Here is a 22,741-nt window from a genome sequence, read left to right as displayed (position 1 = left end):
CTGACGCGAAACTGGACAAAGGGAAGTGGGTGTAGCCACCCACTCCCCTGACCCTTCCTTGTAGTATAAGTTAGGGAACCCTTGCCATTGCAAACTAGATATCCCTGGACGACGCTCTGAAGAAGAATCCTGGACCTTCGTCGTCCCACTACCTTTGGAAGACTGAAGAATCTCCCTTGGAGTCAAGGAGTGACTCCCCTGCTTGGCAGACACCAAAACTTTGCATCAAAGGTCGCAAACTTTCCCGCTCCCGCCGGAGTCCGGAGTCCCTGCAGCCCCGGAAGTGGATTTCCTGACTTCGACAGCCATTACGAGTCCCCAGCAAAGCTGAGGTGAGTGGACCCCACGAGTGACGAGGAACAGCAATACCCGGGTACCGTGCACTATTGTCGAGTGCAACCCCTTCACGACGTTCTACCAACTTGTTCTATGGACCACGTGTGGCCCAAACCTCCAGCAGGATTTCCCTCGAAAATCAGAGGCCTACCTCGCCCCGAGTGACCGTGGGCTCCTGTGAAGTGAATCCTCACGAGGCGTCTTCGCGATCCCTTGCCGGTTGGCTTGTGGGTCCCCTGAAGACTTTTCCACAGAACCAAAGGGCTCCCCTGGTTGCTCCAGGCCTGCCCTGACTTACCCTCACTGGGTGAGTCCCTCAGACCTTGCTGGTCTGCACCACTGACTTTCTTCACATTCCACGAGACTTGCTGTTGCCAAGGCTTGTTGGCTTCAATCCGGTTGCCGACACATCCGTAAGCTGCAGACTTCATGGGACACTCCGAATACAGCTCCTGGTAGTCGACGCCTCCTGGGCCTCGTGGCTGAAGAGTCAAGACACCCGTGATCACCTGAAATCACCCAACATCTGTGTGCATCCAGCTTCCTGGCCCCGGGTCACTGGCTAGTGACTTTGAACACCGTCTCCTCTGCTTTCAGGTCTTCTTTCTTCAGAATCCAGCCTTGGATTCCACCGAACACTTCTCCTGTCTTCACAAGCAGCAAGTCTTCTTTGGCTCCCATTGAAAATGACGCCGCGACCCGACACCAAAAGACACCTATGCACCAGGCTTCCCTGGGTGAGGTAACTCGAGTACTCCGGTGCTCCTGTGTGTGTTGGCTCTAGAACTACTTACCCTGTAAGTGACTTGCTTGTAGACTCTCCCGAAGTATCCTAAAACTTTAAAATTCCAACTGCGACTTGCTCCATTGAAGTCTATTGAGATCCGCGGCTGTGTTCTCACACTGCATGCGTCTCCCGTGGTTCCTTTACTTACATGCCTTGGTTGGATTAGTGAGGCCCCAGCGCTTCTGAAGACCATAAGCCTCCTCAAGTCGTTCTTCGTATACCTCTTTTTTAATATATGGTCTGGTACGCCCCTAGGGCCCCAGCCATATAAGTGCTTAATTTGTTGTGAAATGTTGATTTGTGCATATGTCCTTGACTTCTAATCTCATAAAGAGATTAGTAGAGTGTGTCTAGTAATAAATACATATATATTTTATATATATATATATACACCTGTGTGGTGTCCTTTCATTTAGTGATTCAAGAGATTATAAGGTAAAACAAGCTGCTTTACATTCCTCTGAGACTTAGCCTGAAGGCTGCTCTCCACAGCTACCACTAGGATAGCTTTCTTTAAAAGGTTGTCTTAAACCTATCTACCATAAGAGTCGAATTGTACTGGTGCAAGGTGGCCACTTTAACTAGTAATCAGCATATACCAGGCCAACTTCTCACAACACCTCTGCACCCGAGCCTCCCCAGCCCAGGTGCACGACAGCTGACCCCATGCCTTTGTTCCACAGACCCTCAGGAGCCGAGCACCCCTTTGGGATCTGCTGTACTTGTCCCAAAGTCCCCCCTTGCACCCTTTGTTTACAGGTGCCCATTGACTTCAACAGTGTAGAAAACTAGATGCTACAAACCCATCCAGCACCTCTGTACCCAGTCACGCCAGGGCAGGTAAACTAAAATTGCTGATGGTTCATTGGACCTTGGTCCCCTAGCACCTCATGTTCCAAAGGGCACCCCCCGAACTGCGACTACAAGTGTATGTTTGCAGTATACGTCTTTCCTCCCATGGGATAACATTATCACATTCGAGGAACATACCTCCAAAACTGATATTTGTGTGTTTTACCGTTTTCTTGTAGTATCCATAACATCAGAAGTACTTACCTGATTCCAATGTTCTTGGGTCTAGAAATGTATAAAAATCTGTGTTTTTTTTTTTATAAATTGGTCTCGGATGTCTTCTTGAATGTGTGTACCATTTGTTGACTCTGTGTGTGCAACACATGCTTGACATCCCCCTCTGATAAGCCTACGATGCTCGACCACACTCCCACAAATAGAGCACCTGGAATTATTAAAGTAAGTCCCTGTAAACCAATAAGGGTCCTCTGCACTTTTTGCATGGTCGGCCCTTACATTGGCCCACTACATAAAAAAACAGCTTCCTACAATTGCCGATTAGTCCTTCCTGAGCACTGCCATTTGGTTAATGGTAGGGGAAACGGGGTGAGTGAGCAGATTCTATTAGAGGTATGGATGTTTGTAGGCAGGGTCTGCCCTGTTGCCTTTCCCTGAGTGCTACTTTAAGAAGACAGATAAACGCCAGGAACAGAGCTGTCACCCTCGATTGCAATCATGTTTTGGATATTTCAGCCTGACGCCAGCCTCATCACTACCTGCTGCGAAAAATATCACCTTACACACAGCCAGTTTTGGCTCGTGCAGGTAACCGCGCGCGGGGGGGGGGGGGTTCAAGGTCAGGTGGAAGTGACAAACAACAGAATAGGGAAAATAAAATAAATAAATAAAAACACTTACCTTGCGCTCGCGCAACCGCCAAGTTGGCAAGGCGGCAAGCACAATGTAAGTGTTTTTATTTAATTTCCCCTATTCTGTCGTTTGTCATTTCCACCCCCACCCCCGCAATACCACCCACCCCCCACACCACCGCGCTTACGTGCAAGGCCCACACTGCACAAACCATGTGTCAACTCTGTGGTCAACAAATTACATTTGAAAAAAGGCACCCCAAAACGGATCCAGGACTTTTGGCAGTGGACCAACATTCTATGTCTGGAAAATCGGCATAAAAGTGAAACCAAAAGCACCTTAGTTTGTCCCAGTTTCAAGTCCTTTTTGACCAAGGGAGTACTCTGCAAAGTACTGCAGATGATGTCTGTCTGACATCCAGCCTCCCAGAAGAGGGGAGAGATATCAGCTGAAGTCTGTGCAACTTGCTGGAGAGCTGTGGGTCTGCCTAAAACCTATAAGCCTGCCTGCCTAATCAGAGATGGAAGGAGGGTGTCTGGCACTGCAGGAGAATAGATTGGCCAGAAGGAGAAGCCCAGCCATGCTTACAGAGAATGGAAGACCCAGCACAGTGGACTTGGTTCTGGGGAGTGTGATCGACGCACATGTAGGGCCAGTGCTGTATTTAGAGGGCATTCCCTCATTTGCATGGGGGTTTGGCCCCATACAAATGAGGGAATCACTTTGCCTCTGCACCCACGCCATATTATGGGCACAGGCAAAGAGGCAAACAGGTCCCTAGGACGAGCACTGACAAGTGCGTCACAAAAAGGTGGTGAACTATAACTACATCCCCTGAGGGCAGCCCTCTCAAGCGGTAAAAGGGGGTCATATGAACCCCAGAGACACCCCCTACAGGAGAGTGCAATCACTCACAACACCTGCCTGCAAGGGTGAACCCCAGGGCCGGACTGGCCGTAGCAGGCACTGGGCAATCCCCCGGTGCACCGCAAGCATGGGTGCCGGTTTTGGGCCCCTGGGGGCCGCTTTTGTTACAGGGCCGATTTTGCAGCTATGCTACAAAATCGGCCCTGTAACAAAATCGGCCGAAAACCGGCCCCTGGCAAAGAGCTCGGCCGCACACCCCAACCCCGGGGGTGAGGGGGGGTCAGCCGAGCACTTTGCCAGGGCCGGTTTTGGTTCCCAGTCAGGCCCTGGTGAACCCTTTTAAAGTGCGGCCAGGTTGCACCTGCACAGAAAAATGAGGAGCGGCTTCGAAGCAGCTGCTCGGTAACTCGGTGAATTCACTGCCCCCAAGATAGCAAGAGTTTGCAGCTGTGCTGAGGGAATTGGATTCATCATAGTTGGGTGCACTGTCCTGGTTTGTACCCAGAACACCTATTTAAAAGCGCGTCATGGCTCAAAAAGGGACAGTGTGCCTCATGTGTAATGCAGCCCCAGGTTTCCAAGCAGAAGCACTGCTCGCCCAAGCCTAATTGTGAGCTTGCACCAGTTCCCGATTCTTGCCAAGAACTTTACATTGCTAATAGGTCGCTGTCGTTGTTGTGAGATCTGTAAAACCGGACTCGGAACTAGTAGCGTACATTGTAGAACCATGTAACAGAACCCCCCCCAATACTGCTTCTAGTATTTGGCTTTGCTGTGTTAATCAGATACTTTTCTTTTTACTAAGTCAAGCACTGCAGTTTCAGTTATTGTGTCTCTTGGTTAACCATTGTGTTCTGAGGCTTTCTTCCCCCACTACCCCTTGAGAATCCTCAGACTTCTCACCCTTGCTACCCAGAGAGTCAATCGTAGAAGGGGTGTACTTAGCCCAGTTTGCCTAACCATAGTAGGTCAGACCCCAGAACACCAGATGCAAACAACCCCACTCACCAGGGTTGAGGCCCAACAGCCCCTGCTTGTCCTAGTGTCCCAGTGAATGGGCTCGGATAGTGACAAGCCCTGTATCCCGTACCAATAACATCAACTCAGGAGGACTAAAGGTGACCAGCTGTGTGCCCTGGGGTGACTGCCTCGGTGCCCTTGTGTCTCTCCCATGAGGTCAGCTGGTCTACAGGTGACAGAACATGTGCCCATTGGCGACAGTTTCTGTAGACTTTGGCAACTACAATAGCTCAGTAGGTCTATGATCTTTGTGGCCCTGTGCCACTCTTGGGTGCTCAATGGGTGGTATATCGGTGAAGGGTGCTTATGCTGATGTCAGTCTCTCCGCCCTCTGTGGAAATGAGACTGTATCCCTCCTCTGCGCCCTGCCTTTCCTTTGAGTGGCAGGCTCGTTCTTCTAGTGCCAACCCCGGAGTACAGACAGACATTGGGAAAGAAGCCATGGCACTGTGCCAGGCCCAGTGATTATTCAGTCTTCCCCACTCTGTCTCCTAGAGCACAAGAAAATCGCACTTACTGCAGCGTTAATGTTGCAAATGACTAATAACAGCAAAAAGCTTGAAATGTGGGCGAGAACAGGAGAAAGGAGTGCCCCGGAGGGGCGAGTGATGAAAGATAACATTCGATGTCTTATTTGAAAGTTTATTCATCTTTATGTACACAATGAATTTTAAAAAAAACAGTCAGGAAGGGGTGGTCTCAGGAGGTGAGGAAGACCTCTATCCTTCTGTACTGTCACTCACCCATCTGCACCTGTCTCTACCCAACTGGGAGCACCCTATATGGCTACAATTCGCAGACACTGCCACTCTCCCATTCTCATCCTGTGCCACTCTCACACACACTCCAGCCACTCTTCCAGTTCCATCCACTGCGACTCTTGCACACTCACCCGGAGCCACTCTCTCATATGCACTCCAGTCACTCTTCCAGTTCCATCCACAGCCACTCTCCCACATGCACCCACATGCTATCTTCCATGCACTCCTGCTATTTTCTGTCTCCCGATACTCTAAAATATATACCCACTATCATTCTCCCACAAGTTCCCAGCCACTCTCCCAAATACACCCAGTCACTCTTATATGCACCCAAAACCACGTTCCCATATTCATCCGGTGCCACTCCACCTCTGCGGAGCTACACCCACTTGCTGAGTCACTTCCCCTCAACAAAGGCATCTCAAATGCACCTTCACACCAAGTACGCCTCTCTCTTGCTGAGTATGATTCTCAACCCTCACAATTACCCAGTGTGGATGACTGAAGCCACAGCATGGCCAATCACACTTGCATCGTTTTTCACACTAACCTATGTTTACAGTAAGAATGCTTCACGTACAATCTCAATCTGTCACATTCAGTATATTGTTCCTCACACTTGCCTTCTGTGGGGACTCATACTTGCACTCTTCCTCCTTTGTGTTGGCACATGCACCCCACCACACTCACTCACGCTGGCTTTCCCCTCCTCCTGTGAACTCAACCCTAGATTTTAGCTAGCTACTAACTATGGCTCTCACCCTCACTCACTTTGGTGCTTGATCACACTCAGTATGGTTTTCAGCATCATCCCTCACTTACTATGACACTTAATCATAATGGCATTACTCACACTCATAGGGCTAGCATACATTCATTATGGTGTTCACTCTGACTCACTACAGTGCATACCCATACATATCACAAGTCTCAGTCACACTCGCTAAAGTGTTTGCTTAGACTCTCTATGGTGCGTGCTGACACTCATTAAGAGTTTTTTCACATTTGTCATGGTGCACACCCAGAGTTGCGGCGCCGCACCACAAGAGGTGCGGCGCAGCGGCCAGGGCACCTCACTCTGGACCACTGGGGTTAACGGTTCGATCCCCGTCAGGCAGGTTAGCCCAGCACCATGTAACTCTGGGCAATAGCTCGCTTAATCTTCCCGACGGCCCCCAGCGTCATGACACCCTCGGGTAATTGTTCGTGCTTTACAAACACTGCATTTCATTTCACACTCCTTACAAGTCTCTCTCACACTTGCTATGGCTCGCACCCCATTGGCTCAAATCTGTGAGGTGGCTCGAGTGGGGGAATGGGACTATTTATAAATAATGTACACAAAAGGACAGTTGAGTATTATGTAAAATACATGAGGTTACAGTGCAATCATAGATGTGCACATTGATTTCAACTAACCTGCAGGAAGGCGGGGGAGCAGGCTGGGGAGTGCAGCTGGCGGCACCACCAGCGCTGCCTCCAAAGCAAAAAGGAGGCATCCCAGAAAAGAGGATTGTCCCCATCTATCCCAGGGACTAAGTTCACCTGTCCACCCGCAGCACTCAGTGTATGGCATATGAGAGTGGGGAAGATAGGAGGAGAGAGCCTAGCCTAAAGTTCGGACCACGCGAATTATGCAATTCTGCGTCCGTAGTGGTTTTCGCATAGGTATGACTTTGCCGCATTTGCCATATAATCTATCACCTGCTGCATAAACTGCATATCTGAACAAGAAGAAATTTTGTTAGTTCAAACGGATCGAAAGTTGCTATAAATGAAGTTGACTGGCCACCTTTCAGTAGCTTATAACTATTTGAATGTTAAAGTGCTACAAATGCTGTGAAACCTTTGCTAAAACAGTGGTAACATGGGTGGAAATGACAAAATAATAAAGTAATACTGTCACTAAATGTGCTTCATTACTCCGAAAAATTTGCAATTTGCCACATAATTTCAGCAACTCTACTCCATAATTAACCTCTCCTGCCTAAAGAGCGGCCATACTTATGACAGCTATGCGTTTATGCATTGAGATCCCACTACCATCTTCTTAAAATGACATGAGGGCACCCAAAACTATACAGAGGCTGGCCGCCAATCCTAATACTGATGTCAGAGTCAATAGGGGCCTACGTCACACCGCTCAACCTTCTAGGTTTCCAATTAGGGGATCTGGAGCGGAAACACATTGAAAACAAGGGGCATAAAAGATGTTATGGGGTGTGCGTAAGGCTTTCATGGCCTGTGGGATGAATTCTTCTTGTTGGAGGGCGACTTGAGGGTGGAGATGAGATCAAGGAGTGGGAGACAAACCAAAAGAGGGGGGCTTGAAGGGTATGGTCTCCATTACGCACCTGATAAGCCGCGTCAGGACAGGCTCACTCTTGTGAAAATATAGAAACAACGGGTTTTATGGGAGGCAAACACGAGCGTGACCAGGCCAGGAGGTGTGAGAACTTTAGAAGAGAAGTAAGACTCTAGGAAAAGCCCTGCAGGATCCCGACCCTGTGGACATCTGTGCCAATATGTTTTTCCTAAGAGAAATACTCCCCTCCCTGCCACCCAACCCTCAGGTCAACCACATCTATCCTGTCAAAGTAGAAACCTTTTCCGTGTGTGCCCTCCTCTCCTAACATTTAGACATCATTACATTAGAAAAAGAGGGTCGGGTTTTTGTGCTAATCCCTTTGTGGGGTCTGAAAGGATATGACTGACTGCAAGAAACAGCCCCCAACACTGTCCGGATCTACACAGCATCCAACCGAGAAAGGATTTTTTTTTAGGTTTTTAAACACACGGATCCGTAGCTGCAGCCAGATACCATAACAGGTACCGGTTCAGCCCTCGTAACTGTCGTCGCGTGGACGGAGTCTCCCGCGCCCTCCTCCTGGCATGCGTAACAGGCCTCGGCTCTGCAGTCACGTGCGCTTCCCACAGTCCTCTGCTCCCTGCTCTCTCGCAGCCCTAGCCCCAGGCGCTCGCGGCTCGCAGCCCTCTTGTATTCCCTTCACTGTAGAACGCTGGGAGGGGGTGTAGGAGCAGCAGCCTGGAAATATGGCTTCTCTGAACATTTCCTTGCCAACATCTGGAAGAGGTTTGGGGTGGAGGCCTCGCCGAGGTGTGAGGCCACCCATATATTACAAAAAAAAAAACGGAATTAGGAAAAGCAAAAAAAAGAGGAGAGGATGGGCACAGGCTGGGGTTTGGAGAAGGGGAGCGGAGAGGGTGGTTGGGTAGATTGATGGCAAAGGTGCCAGTGCCGCGGACGATAGGTTTGAAATGTGATAATGTGCGAGGCACAGGCAGACGTACACTGTGGCGCGGCGGACAGGCATGGGCATGCTCAAAGGGGCTGGGTGGGTTCCAGGCTCGGGTAATGCGAACAGCAAGGTTACAAAGGGAACTTAAAGTAATGCAGCCTGTAGAAGCGGAATTGAAATGTACTTAAGTTATTTCGACTGAATATCCGGTCATCAGATTATGATGGGGTTTGAGAAGGATTAATGTTTAATTAAAAAACAAATACCTAGGCTTTTTGAAAACAGGCATCGGGGCTCCATGGTACTCATTTCAGCAACCCCTAAAAATTCGACTATGCTCTGCCAGGATTTCAACTTGTGACTTCTAGGTTACAGACACACCATTGGTGCACGTGTCTTAAACCACTGCGCTATTTTAGCAACATAACCTTTGGGTGCAGCCTCACGTTTTAACATTTAACCTGTTTTCTAGAAGCATAACTTCAAAACGAGGAAGCCAATGAAGACCAGCGAATTTAATGGTCAATGTAGATTGTGCCAACATCGAAATCTGTCTTAAGTTCGGGGGAGAAGGGGCTGTTAGTCAAAGAGCCCACGTCCTCTTAACACCTATACCAGAAAAGACAAAGCAATTCATTACCCCCTTCCAAACTAAAGTGACGCTGTCTGTTGATTGATTTAAGACACAATTCTAGAAGCACACTCACGCTAAAAATTGGGTGTTCCTCTGTGAAAAAATTAAATACCCACAAATTCTGCTTGTGCCTTGGTTTTGGGGTGAAATATGTGATAGGCCGTGAGCTGGTGACTCTGTTGTTCAGAAGGTTGTGAGGAATGTTCTAACCTGCTTTTTCATTGGATAATTTATCCATTATCATCTCCCTATAACACTAACATCGTTTGGCATTACAAACTGGAGGTAGAGGGGAGGAAGAGAGCCGAGAAGAGAGACAGATGAGGGAAGAAGGGTAAAGAGGGCATGGCAAGTTGCAGGTTGCTTCCCTGGTTGCAGATCCAGTTCACGGAAGGCTCCGTTTAAATGCATTCCAAAGAGAAGTTTCTTATATATGTCATAAATTAGTTGCAATTTTTCCTTGCTGAGGCCAACTGCCCAAATTCCTCTTGCATTTTGCTGGGAGGCCTCAGGGTCCATCCACCAGACAATCTTTTTTTTTTAAAAGTACTAAAAAATAAAAGAAGAGCACATTGAAGAATCCGGAGGGGCTTCTGGTGTGATTTGCAGGATCTCCTCTTGGGGGACTCCAGAGGAGTTTGTGGTCCCCATCACAGATCCTCCCCCGGCTGGTACTGGGGCTCTGTGGCTGTGAAGTAGTCCTCCAGGAAGGACTGGAGGTATTCGAAGGTGTGCCGCTCCTCTGGGTCTTTCCTCCAGCACTGGACCATCAGCTCGTGCAGCGAGGAGGGGCAGCCGCTGGGGCACGGCATGCGGTACCCTCGCTCCACCTGCTCCAACACCTCACGGTTGTTCATCCCTGAAAAAGTTGAAAAAAAAAACGAGTGAAAGGTGTTCTGAGCAGCTCGACTGTGCCTCACCCAACCCACCTATAACAACCCCCTTTCTGAAAAGTCCCCCCACTCCTCAGGCACAGGTGCCCTGCCCAGGGTCAATCACTTCAGGCAGGCTGCTAGAGGAGATGTACATGAGGTTTTGAGTTGTGCTGAGAGTGCGGTGGTAGGACAAAAGCTAAAAGGTAGTGAGTGCTGGCTGGTTCTGTGGTGAGCCTGTCTCTTTAGCTTGATGGGTGACCGTGAAGCCACATCTTGATTGACTGGGTCTGTAATAAACTGGGTGGAGGCTACAGGCACTCTGGAGCCCAAACACATTTTCCCTCTCCTTTTAGGTTTAAAAATGGTTTGCTATTTCAGCAGTGATTTGCCGGAGTGTTTTTATTACTTTTCCTGAATGACAAACAGTACAGCCTTTTAACTAAGGATTAGGAACCAGCATTATTAGGGGACACATTGACTCCGGAGTGAAATATTTTAAAATACGTACGTTAATTCTAAGCCTCCACAAACATTGAAAATAAAATCTATGTATGAAATCACAGTGCAGGATGAACAGAGTTTCAAAGTCATTGGAATAACTGCCAGTTTTGTTTGTATAAATGTTTGTTTCAAAGTTTCTGATTTGAATGATAAATTAAGTGGCCTTTGCAAAAGAATAAGAATTCTAAAATTGTTAGGTTGCAAATCGAATGTAGCTAATTGAAAGCCCCCAGTATTGTGAAAGGTTGGAGTGTTTTTCGGTAGCAAGGTAATTTATCCGAGACATCTTACAATTACATTTTGTGGGGGTGAATGCCCAATATTTTGGTAATGGATCGGAATTCTGAGAGCAGAGATTACAGTACCATCTCTGTTTCCTCCACTAACATATTTTGCCAGAAAAACTTTGCAAGAAAATCTGAAAAAAATATCAAAGAATTTGAAACCTGCAGTGATCGGCGAGGCAACCATTGATTCAGCACATTATACCCCATTCTAGCTAACTAAATTCGATATAGGATGTATTTACCGCACAACTAATACTCCACCCTTGGATTCGTATAGGTCTTTATCGGGTGTGGTAAATATCACAGCGGTTATGCTTTACTTGCGATTGACTACATGGGTTCTTTTTTTACGTCTCTTGCATTTAATTCATAATTTTTGTGACTCATTTTGATGTGCTTTCTTCTTGCTGTCAGAGCGGTTTATCAGTGCTTCGTTGACCCTTGCTTTCTGTCCCGAGTTTTCATTATCCTATTATGGGATTTTTATAATTATTTTTTTCCAAGAGACTTATCATGAGGTGGGTTGGAAAGGAGATGAGCTTTGTTTGGCGGGAACAAAATGTATCGGATAATACAAAGGTCCTATCATTTCCACTGCCACAAGTAAATGCATGGAAGTTAAAAACCCTCTGTAAAAACACATGCGCAGACAAGGGGTGCTATGCAATGGAACGCAAAGCATGGTTCACAAGTGCAGGTCCAGTAGCAAAAAGGCAAGTCACCTCATTACGGATTTGCTTTTCTTTGGGAAATAAAGCCCAGTTTATAGACTGTCCTCTGCGCAACCTCTGCTGAGAGACAACATTGTCCCTTCTCTTTGCATCTCATAGGAAGAGCGCTGGGCTCACAATGGCCCCTCTTACCCACCCCCATACCAGGGCACTGAAACCGTACCATTTCATTCTTGAGGAGTCTCACCTGGGTAAGAGTTTAATTCTACCTGACTTTCCATTGGTCTCTTTTTCCTGCAGCAATAAAGGGTCAATCAGATGTCTACCCTGATGGTTTGTAACATATTCCAGGATCCTTATCTGTGGATCCCTCCCCTGAGATCCTCACCCGGGGGTCGCTCCAGCTCCAGCTGTCCGCAGGTGATGTTTACACCAGTAACACTAGTGCCCAGACACTCTCCCTTGATGATGAAGCTGCGCTCCCTATTTGCCTTCCTTCTCTGTTTTTACTTGGATACGACAACAAGTGGACATCTGAAGGACCCTTCCAGAGATTTTTCCATTTACTTTCCCTGCCTGGGCTAGGTTCCTCCTCATGCACATTAGCACTTCTTTGATGGTTCTTATCCGGGTAAGGCACACCTCTCCGTCATGTCCTTCCGCTGACGTGATTTGCCTCTTTGGAGCCCAGTTGCCCACAGAGATTTCCCATTATGGCCCTTACCTGGATAAGGCACCCGTCCCTTTGTGACTAGCTCTGTAAGAAGAATGCCGAAAGACCACACATCCGACTTGATGGTGAATTTTCCATACAGCGCTGCCTCTGGAGCGGTCCATTTAATGGGAAATTTAGCACCTGAAAGGCAAAGACAGAAAGAGTCTTGGTCACTGTAAGCGTGCACACTGACCACTCCTAGGGAAGTTCAGCCTTATCCTTGGTCTTGTGAGTGTACGGTACCACCAGGATGCCACATAAATAACTCCTTCAAAGCCTCTGCAGCTGCCCTGAAGGCAGTCAGAGAGACTCACAGCCGCCCCCATCTTCATGAGTATGGACAAGGCGCCACTGGGAGGACTGAGGTAAAGAAGACGCTTTTTACCCTGATCCCAGCGCTACCTTATGCATAGGTAGCGCTGGGATCAGGGTAAAAAGTTGGTGAAGAATAAGACAGCCTAGTAGGTAGTAAAAACGCCATCACACCGCGATGCTCACTGGCATTTAGATTTTGTTCAGAACAGCGCTTTATGCCTTGCTAAGCTTCAGCATTTTCATGATTTGTCAGTGCAACCCCCTTACCAGAGAGGCAGAGAACAGAAGATCAGGCCCTTAAGTACTGAGGCACCGAGAGGACAGGGCAGCCTCTAAGATGTGGAATGGTACTGAGGAGAATGAAGAGGCTGACGGGGATCACATGGTGTTTGAGTGCGGAGGGTGTTCAGCAGATGTTGTGGTGTGAGACAGGGAGACATATTGATGAGTGAAACTGAGCTGAAGATACTTTACAGGGATTGAGGGTTGAAGGAGTGAATGAGTGTTGAAGGGTAAACAAAAAGCCTCAGAGTGATAGAGGAGTGATAGGAAAGATACGGAGGCTGTAGGACAAAGGATAGGAAACAAGACTAGGCTGGGGAGGTAGGAGACTGGTTGAAAGGTGAAAGAGCAATTAAACATAAGTAGGGTCCAAGGGAGCAGGTAAGAGTAGAGGTCATGGGGCTGTGGTTGCTGAAGGACAGCACAGAGGACATGGGACTGTGATTGAAGTTTGAGATGAGTCTACATCCAACAAGTGTATGACGAGTAAGGAAGTATCAAGCACTGTGAAGAACTTAAGGGGTGACACTGGGTTGAAGAGCTTTACCTTGACGAGCAGTGTACTCGTTATCCTCAATAAGCCGTGCCAGGCCAAAGTCGGCGATCTTGCACACTAGGTTATCTCCCACCAGGATGTTGGCAGCGCGCAGGTCCCGGTGGATGTAGTTCATGCGCTCAATGTAGGCCATGCCCGCAGCGATCTGTTTGAGGGAAAGAGGCATGTGAGACTGTGGAACCTGCGCCACCAGTTTCTGACTGCTACAAAGATGGAACTGGAATGGAGTTAGAGAAAAGGGAGCGCCCCCTGCAGGAGGGTGATATTAGATAACCAGGCAACAAAAGGAAGAGGGTGTGGAGGACATGGCATTAGATAGAGTGTTGTATGTGACAGAGAGTTACATGGAGTGGGGGTTGGGAGTTGGTGACATATCTATTACATTTGTTTTGGGAAACAAGATTTCCTATCTTGGGTATTCTTTTAATCATGGACCGTACTTGACAGACCCTAGATTAAGGGGCAGGTAGGCCGATGAACTTGACTCTGCAGAGGAGACTTGGAATCAGTCCTCCCAGAGACAGTCTTCCTGTTCTTGCTAGATTTGGTTGCTTCAAAGAGGAAATCTGAATTAAACTGTAGAGGAATCACAGGGCATTTGCATGGTCAAACAGGCTTTCCTCTCCTGGACGAATTAAGTTTTAGACCGAGCACAGGCTATGAAATTGTGGCATGAGAAACACATCGGTCAAACAAACTGAAGGTATTCTTTAGAATCCGAAAAGGTCTTTACCACGAGGAATCCAAAACAGGTTGTGGAGGTTGGCGGACTGTTGATCCGACAGGCTCTTGTTTGATATCTACCTGCACCAGACCCACACTTCTTGCACTTCCCTTTTTGGTGTATTTAATCGGGTGAGAAAATCCGCGCTCCTCTGTGGGACTGGAGAGAATCTACAGCTTTTGGCTCAGAGATATTAGATTTTTTTATTACTGGTTATGCCACCTGTATTGCGTGCTGCTGCAACTACAGTGAGTTAGTAGTGTTGTGACCTTACCTGTTCGGTGGCATGTTTCAGAGACAGCTCTTCAGCTTCTGTCAATAATGAGGGGACACAGAGGTCAATTCAGCTAGAGTTCTGAGTGGAGGGAGATGTTACAAAAATATCAGGGCAACAGAACCCTTAACAACAAAGGGGGGGGGGGGTGCTCTTAGCAATTAGAATCAAAATGATTGAAACCATGGGCCCTAATGGATTTACTTCAGTGTTCTTTAAGACCACTCCCAATCTCATTGAAAGGTACTGATGGAACTGATCAATCAATTCGGGGACTAGGACGGTGCTCCAGCAGTTCAAAGATGGTTGCAACCCTAACCAGTGGGGGAGCGATCGAACTCAAGGTGGCCATTTTAGGCTGGTTGCATTGCTTAATGCAAAGCTGATTACAATTGTTTTTGATGAGCAAACAGGAAGAATTCTCTTCCAATACTGGACCCTGACAAATTCAGATTTGTGGAAGACAAGCATGCAACAGTACAAAAGGGCTTACATATCTAGGGCATCATAATACAAAGTAAGATCAATGTTATTCTTCTGACACAGGGAAAGCATATGACACAATTGGCTGGGTCTGCTTAGAATGGGCGCGGATACGTGGGATCTAAACAGGGATCTTGGGCTATGTAAAGACACTAGAATTCTAGACTTACATTTCAAATGAACAGCTTCCATCACACAAGCAAGCATTGGCAAAACCAACAAGACTCGCCTTTAGAAGCTATTGGCTTTGCTAAGGTTTTTTAACCATGCTGCACCGCATTCCCCAATGATATGCAGCATGGCGCAAATTTCTTTTAAAAACCTTTGGCCTCTCTGTCTGTGTCAATTGGTAGGTGCTGTAACTAATGGAAAAAAATGCATCAAAACATTTTTTTTTTAAGCAATTCAGGGCGGTGGAAGCACTGGAGGTGCGGAAACGACATGGGGCTTGAGGGTGGAAATAACATGGGGAATGGAAGAGCAGATGCAACAAAGGGGATGTGGCAGCGGTACAGGGATGATGGGATATTGCCCACCTGCTGGAAGATACTGGCACAGTTAGGAAAAAAGCAGCACTGAAACGGAGACAGTACTTGACAGGGAGTGCGAGACGGGGATAAATGCATTGTTTTGGGAGCAATTCATCATAAGGAGGATGCTGGCATTATGACAGAAAGCAACATTGAAGGGTAAATAACAGAGTCCTGGTAGGAAGATATCTGTAAAGGAAGAAAATAGCCCAGAAACGGAGATGAGAGTTCCCTCAGGATGGTACCTGGGCTGCCATATCCACCAGTTGGGGCAGCTTCAGAAATCCCCCATCTCCGTCTTTAAGGAAATCCAGCAAACTCCCTGTGAGGTGAGAAGGTAGGGTGTTAGACAATAATTTCAGAATGTTGAACAGAAATACATTTCATTATACTTTGTGCACCTAAGGTACACTTCAGTTGTACACCCAGAACACACAGATTCCTACTTCCAACCTCTAAGCATACAAGGATTTCCACTGCTAGTCTCAGTGCACTCAAGGATTCACCCTGTTGACCTTTGAGCACAAAGGTTTTCCCGCTCCCAGCTTCTGAGTTCAGGATTCCCACTTCCAGCCTCTGATCTCTGAGCACATACGCTCACTGAACGAGGATTCAGAAACCAAAATCTCTGAGCACACACGGATACCCACTGCCAGTTACCTGCACGCAAGGTTTGCATGTCCAGGGTAGGCTGGCCATCCCCAGCACCCCAATGGGCATGGATTTGCAGAGCATGGCTCCCAGCAAAAAGAAGATTCCAATCACCTTTGTTTCTCTTGGTTAGCCACACCCAGCAGGGCTCATCCTCAAATGTACTAAATCTACCAAATACTTCTTTCAAATTTGCTTCGGAAAGGGGGCATATTTATACCATTTGAACCCCAAAGAGTGCAATTGTAAACTAAGCTTAATTGAAACTAGGAGCATTCCGATTCCCTTCTAGACCACTCACCATCTATAAAAGAAAGTACCAATGAAATGATGACCAGCTACGTGGCACTTTACTGGCTAGGTAACATCCCAACTCATACCTCCACAAGTTGCCAGTCACATACTGCTACTTCCGTCTGTCTGTCTGTCTCTCTTTAAGATATGGCCCTACAGCCTTCCTGCAATAGCCATACCTTGGCCCATGAACTCAGTGACGATATAGATGGGTTCCTCAGACACAACAGCATAGAGTTGGACCAACTTGTCATGTCGCAGCCTCTTCATAATCTGAGCCTCTTCCAGGAAGGCCTCTGGTGACATGGTGCCTGTCTTTAGGGTCTTCACGGCCACCTTGGTAGTCCCGTTCCATGTTCCTAGAGATGAGAAATTAGCATCAGTGACTTGCCCAGGACCTGGATCCCTCTTACCTACTGAGGTCATCCCCTCCACGTAATGATGGTAACCTCTTAAGACTTGGATAACCCCATAACTATTAATGCTGGGACCCCACATCTGCTAGGAATTTGTCTTGCAAGGACAGTATTCCCTTCTTTTCAAGAACCATTCAACAATAGATCTGCACACTAACCATAAAGTAGTGTTCCAATATTGAGGCTACTAGTGCACCCTCAATTCTGCCGTACGGGTGCACAAAAAATATACCCCAATGGCAGTAGTATTTCTTAAATAATGGCCAAAACCAGTCCCACCCAACAGAGAACTCTCTGGACCCTACAGGGAATTCCTCCCATGCTTCATGAAGCCTTCCAACCGTGCAGGGGACCCCTAACATTTTCCAGAGACCACTTCCCACCGTACATATACCCCCCCACATCCTACAATTAACCCCTTTGGTTCCGAGTGAACTCCTCCCACTCCATAATCAAAGCTTCAATTCCCACAGTGAACTTAATCCCATCCAACACTGAACTCTGACATAAAGTCCGATCATCCTCTTGTGAAATCTATACCCACCCAATGGGGAACTCTATTCTATAGTGGACCCTTGCACACTAGATACCTCTACTTTGGGGTTCCAGAGCCCTAAGAGTTGGGAGGACTCTAGAGCAGAACCCCCAAGTTGTACCATGTCATATGTGAGATATTTGGCAGTTCCGTAACTCACTATCTCTCTGCATGCAAGTATTATTAGAGTTATCCTACCGCTAGGAAACGGAGGAGTCAAGTTCCAGCAGGCATAGCGCTGTCAATCTGAAATTTAAGACTAGCCGAACATCTCATATCTGACATGGTGCCACTGACAAGCTTTGGCAGTGGTGCTATTCTCTTTAGAGGATAGATGCCCTGGTCTTACTATTCCCCTTCTGCCACCTTACCCATCCACACGTCTCCGAAACACCCCTGGCCCAGCTTTTTGTCCAGGCTGATGGAGTTGCGGCTGATCTCCCAGGCGTCCTTCGACAGCCCCAGGGTCTGAGGTCTCAGGTTGTTGCATGGCTTGGTTAGTAGATGACACAGGCCGTCATTGAATTCTGCATGGAGGGTGGGATGAACGGGATGGAATGGAGAGGAAGGAGGGACAATGGAATGAAATGAACATGCACTTACACCGGGGCAGAGAAGGACATTCCGGGCTCTGATTGGGCAATACTCCGTTCCACTCAATTCTATCTCTCTAGATCAGAAAGTCCTTTCTGGTACAATTTGGCAGAACTCTGTTTCTTCAGCTAGTTTTAATTTGTGGCTCCAGAAAGGAAGGCCTAGCACAACCAGACAAAGATGTGTGTTGTGTCCTGGAAATTACCATTAAATATATTAAAATTTGAATGTTTGCGAATTGATAAATTGAAATCATATGAGCCTCAGGAGTACTTGGATTGATACTTAGAAGCTTGATGGAGTTTATCCGCAGAGAAAAATGCTAAATAGGAAGATGCGAATGCCCATTGTCCACAGTCAGGTGTCGACAAAGCATCTGTATGGGGGAGAATAACCAAAGCAAAAGAAAGCTGGGAATCCTTCTCGCTTTTTGGGAAGAGGGTATTTGCATAAGGCATCATGAGCTCAATCTAGGGTTAGGACATGACTCCATATTAGCATGTTGTCAGGACTGAGCCAATCCCACTCAGCATGCTGAGATTTCAAGTTGCACATTGCCACTATACACATAGACCTAAAGATCCCAGCATGCTTTGTGCTGTTTGCTGAAAGTAAAGGGCTGGCTGTAAGTAAGTTCCATGACATGGGCTAGTTACCAGTTGTGTGTAGGTTCCGTTCAATGTGAGTTACCGAAAATAAATGAGGTGATGCCAATTAAAAGTTTGAGAAACTCACCTAGTTTAATCTGTGGAGGCCTCATGCTGCATTGGGTAAAATTGCTATCAAACTGAGTTCTCAGTGTGGCGCAGCAGTATGATGGCAGCAATTTTGTTCTAGTGAAAACCGGGGGTATGCATGTGTACAAAGACCAGACAGATGGAACTTTGTTGAAACTTTTGCATCCCTATCAGAGCCTGTATGCCTCTACTCATGCACGCCTCTGCCCCGGAAGGAGGCGTGGATGCTCCTACCCATCCAGACTTCCCCGAACTGCCCGTTGCCCAGCTTCTTCATCAGCTGCAGTGACTCGCGGGGTATCTCCCACACATCCTTGGTTTTGACAGAGAGGTCTGCCAACTTGGGCATCCCCTTGTGGCATGGCACTGCCAGGCGGCAGCAAAGCCCAGCGGCTCGCTCTGGAAGGAGCGCAGAAGGGAAATGCAAAAAGACAGGCAACACAGGGTAGAGAGAAAGAGGGAAGAGGAGAAGCAAGGCTAGTTAGATTCAAAGACAAAATCCATGAGATTGGAACAGCCCATAGGTAGTTACATAGCTGTCACAGCGTTTCATCTCATCCATCACACATTCCGCCACTCCTCTTTAGCCAACACTGGTCTGGCACTTGTAGAGTCAAATGTAAGGGCCTACAAGTCCCAGCGTGGTAGACTGATGGATAAGAAGTCAGGACTGACTAACTGCTACCATGACCTTTGACCACTTGGCATCTATGGAGATATTACCCAGCAAGTACTGCTTAAATGTCTGAAGGGCTCATGAAAACACTGTCACATGGAAAGCAATGCCAGACATGAGAAGTACTCTGCACTAGTCCTTCTGCCACAACAACCTCTGTTCAAACCTGTCATTTCCCTATAGGCTGATTTTCCACCGGGTCAAACTCACACAGGCTAAGCACATATTCAAAGCACAACCAGAGCCCATGCAAAGCAGATGTGCTGCTAGCTTCCTGACAGAGGACCAGACATTGCACCCACACCTCCATCCTCCCTCCAGTAAACACAAGTTTGCCTGACGTGGAGCCCTTACAAACCCTGCTCAGGACACGCTTTACGAAGAGGGCCCTTGACTTTTAGATGCAGTGAGACAGAGTATACCTTGAGCTAATGTCAGCAAAAGGTGCACATCTTTTATTTTTCTTGTGCCAATTTTGTGATGGGCTTGTGTTTGAGTGGCTCTTGTACTTAATGGTCATGCCACTAGAGGTTTCGCAGTGCATGCTATGCTAACACAATAGCACACAAGAGTACTAATGGGTATACATGCTGCAGCTAATGGACAGTGGTGTGTTGCGATTGGGGATGCTGAGAGAAGACATATATACAGGGGGTGGTGATCAGATTATGGTTTTTTTTGCTACTTTTCTCCCTTTCCCTCTGTTCCTTAGGGTTCCCCTCTCCTTAACACTTCACATTACTTGGTGAAGGGCTGTTCATCGAATGTCCGGAAAGGCCAGGTCTATACTCCATTTTCAAGCTAGCCACATCAAGTAACTTCCCTTACAATTAACTTAAATCGAACTGATTTACATAGTCAGTGGTTATCCTGAAAATATGACCCAGATCCCGTCCTCCTAAACCTGCATTGGAGGTCCATAACCTTTTGCATCAGACTGCCCAATTTCCCCATGTGCATCATATATATATATATATATATATTTTCACTTAAAAAACCATAGGTTTCACACATGTTATAGTTAGCTGGACATTTCACTCGTGAAAAACCATTGAAATTCCCCCGTTATAGTTAGTGCAGGCAACTATAACTCACGCGACCGCAATCCTCTGGTGATGACGTCAGATATTACATCACTGTATTTAGACACTTATTTACCCATGTCTTCTTCCATTAATTTTTAGCTATACATATATTACAAATATTTTTTTTTCAGAAAGACACATATGTCATCAGTGATGTAATATCGGACGTCGGTAAGCAGAGGATTGCGGTCGCGTGAGTTATAGTTGCCTGCACTAACTATAACGGGGGAATTTCAATGGTTTTTCACGAGTGAAATGTCCAGCTAACTATAACATGTGTGAAACCTATGGTTTTTTAAGTGAATTTGCAAGGTTTTTTAAATGCCAATTCCTAACTATAACGTGTGTGAAACCTATGGTTTTTTCAGTGAATTTGTACGGTTTTTTAAATGCTAAGTTATGTATTTTTTTTTTTTAAAGTCTTTTCACCGTGCGCGTACCGTACGCGCACGGTGCGCTTCATGCACCGTGCGTGCGCTGTGGGTGCTTGGTGCGCACCAAGCGCCCACGATGCGTGGTTCGTGCCGTGCGCGTACGGTGCGCGCACCCCGCGATTTTTCGCAAAAAAGAATTTTTTTTTTTTTTTACCCTTGGGGTCCTTCAGTGACCCCCTGACAAAGGCTAGGGGGTCAGGACCTGTCCATCCTGCCCCCTTCTCACGTTTTCCCCCTTTGTTTTTCATTGACACGGACTGCGAGAGACAAAATGGCGGCCGAGACTTCCTGATTTCGACCGATTCGAATGTTTACTGACATCTAACAACCAATCAGAATTGCGCACGTCACCGTGCGCGCACGGTATGCTTACCGTACGCGCACGGTGCGCGCTTATAGATATATATATGCTTTTAACTGCAATTTTCTCAGGAACTAATGAACAGATTTACACAAGACCTGCAAAAGGCACATCCCTGAACTGAGGACTACCTCTCTGCCAAATTTCAAGTAATTCTGTTCAGCCGTTCGGGCTGTAGCTTGGACTAAAGGTCCTATGGAAAAATGCATGGGGAAAACGCGTTTTGGGACCCCCCTTTTTCTCAGCCCCCGCTTGACGAATCCCCCCCCCCCCCCCGAGACTTTCAGGGAAGGAGCGGAGCGCACCACCTATTTTGAAAATTTCGCAAGGATTCGTCAATCGGAGCCAAAGTTATTCCAAATAGAATGTTGCGGATTTCCTATGGAAACACGGTCCTAACTATAACTATCTACTGGCGACCGCCAGTAGATTATATATATATAAATAATTACGGTGTAGGCACTGCTGAAGGTTTAATGTTGGAAAGGGAAGGCACGTGCCGGTCACAAATGTGTCATGTTCTCTGCATGCTATGCTAAGCCAGAAGGATCCGTTTTCTTCTCTGCACTATGATGGAAGGTTTTGTTCAGGTGTGGTATGCATTATCCCTGGCATGGATGACACAAGGCATTGTACGACATATAAATTAGACTAACTACACAGAGCAAAATGTAAACATGTATAATCTCTCTACCTCATCTCTAACACCCTAAAATGTTTCTATTTTCTCAAGTTACTGCCAGTGTCCGAATCACAGTCATCTGCTAGTGAATTTGCCTTTCAAGGGGTCCCATCCTAGGACGCAGTTTGCGTTTCAAGGCACTACATCAAAATGCATTAACAGTGCACACACCAGATACCTCTGCTATCACTCGTTTACTTTATGCTCGTCTTTGATCCTGTACAGCGCTTCGTTGCCTTCTGGCTAGGTGACTAGGTTGATGCTATAGAAATGCCACATACACACATACCACCTGGATAGATCTTTATCTAACATAAAACTACACATCGTTGAATGTACCAATCGGACATTGTTGTACAATACACACTCAATGAAAAACCCACAGTAACAAAATGCATTCTTCATTTCCACACACTGGCACACATTTGTAGTACACTGCAAGACAAGACAGGTCTTGGAGATAGTCCACGGTGATAACTCGCAACCAAAGGAAGCAGACAGATGGACAGGGTGCTCACGGGGAATGAGAGCAAGGAAGCATGACTGCCAACTAAGCCTTAATGGTAGGCACAGAATACACACCCGACCAATGGAGATCTTGCATGCAGCATCAAAGACCACAGTCGAATGGACGGGCTTACTCATCACAGAGACACTAAACCAAGAGCGCCAAGCTGACATTTAAAGGAATGACTGTACACAATATAGAGCTACATAACATATCAAGGAGATCAGT

The 22,741-nt window shown here is 47.0% G+C and overlaps 1 protein-coding gene across 6 annotated transcripts in view; it reads right to left on the bottom strand.

The window, feature by feature from the left end:
* Positions 1–5,300: 5,300 nt before the first annotated feature.
* Positions 5,301–22,741, bottom strand: part of FGR (FGR proto-oncogene, Src family tyrosine kinase) — a 193,903-nt gene continuing 176,462 nt past the window's right edge. For 4 of the 6 annotated variants that reach the window (XM_085645682.1, XM_085645685.1, XM_085645684.1 and 1 more), the window contains 6 exons: positions 19,002–19,166; positions 16,665–16,844; positions 15,786–15,862; positions 13,521–13,674; positions 12,386–12,517; positions 5,301–10,186 (listed from right to left, as the gene is read on the bottom strand). In XM_085645682.1, the coding sequence (XP_085501808.1) occupies positions 9,978–10,186; positions 12,386–12,517; positions 13,521–13,674; positions 15,786–15,862; positions 16,665–16,844; positions 19,002–19,166 (917 nt within the window). In that variant the 3' untranslated portion in view covers positions 5,301–9,977. Of the gene's footprint in view, positions 10,187–12,385; positions 12,518–13,520; positions 13,675–15,785; positions 15,863–16,664; positions 16,845–17,807; positions 17,964–19,001; positions 19,167–22,741 lie in introns of all 6 variants that reach the window. The other 2 variants (XM_085645686.1, XM_085645687.1) reach the window with 1 other exon arrangement.

Source organism: Triturus cristatus, chromosome 3_1 (assembly GCF_964204655.1).
Source record: "Triturus cristatus chromosome 3_1, aTriCri1.1, whole genome shotgun sequence".
NCBI classification, from domain to species: Eukaryota; Metazoa; Chordata; class Amphibia; order Caudata; family Salamandridae; genus Triturus; species Triturus cristatus.
The sequence above is the reverse complement of the archived record's forward strand: the minus strand, read 5'-3'. Positions and strand labels throughout refer to the sequence as shown.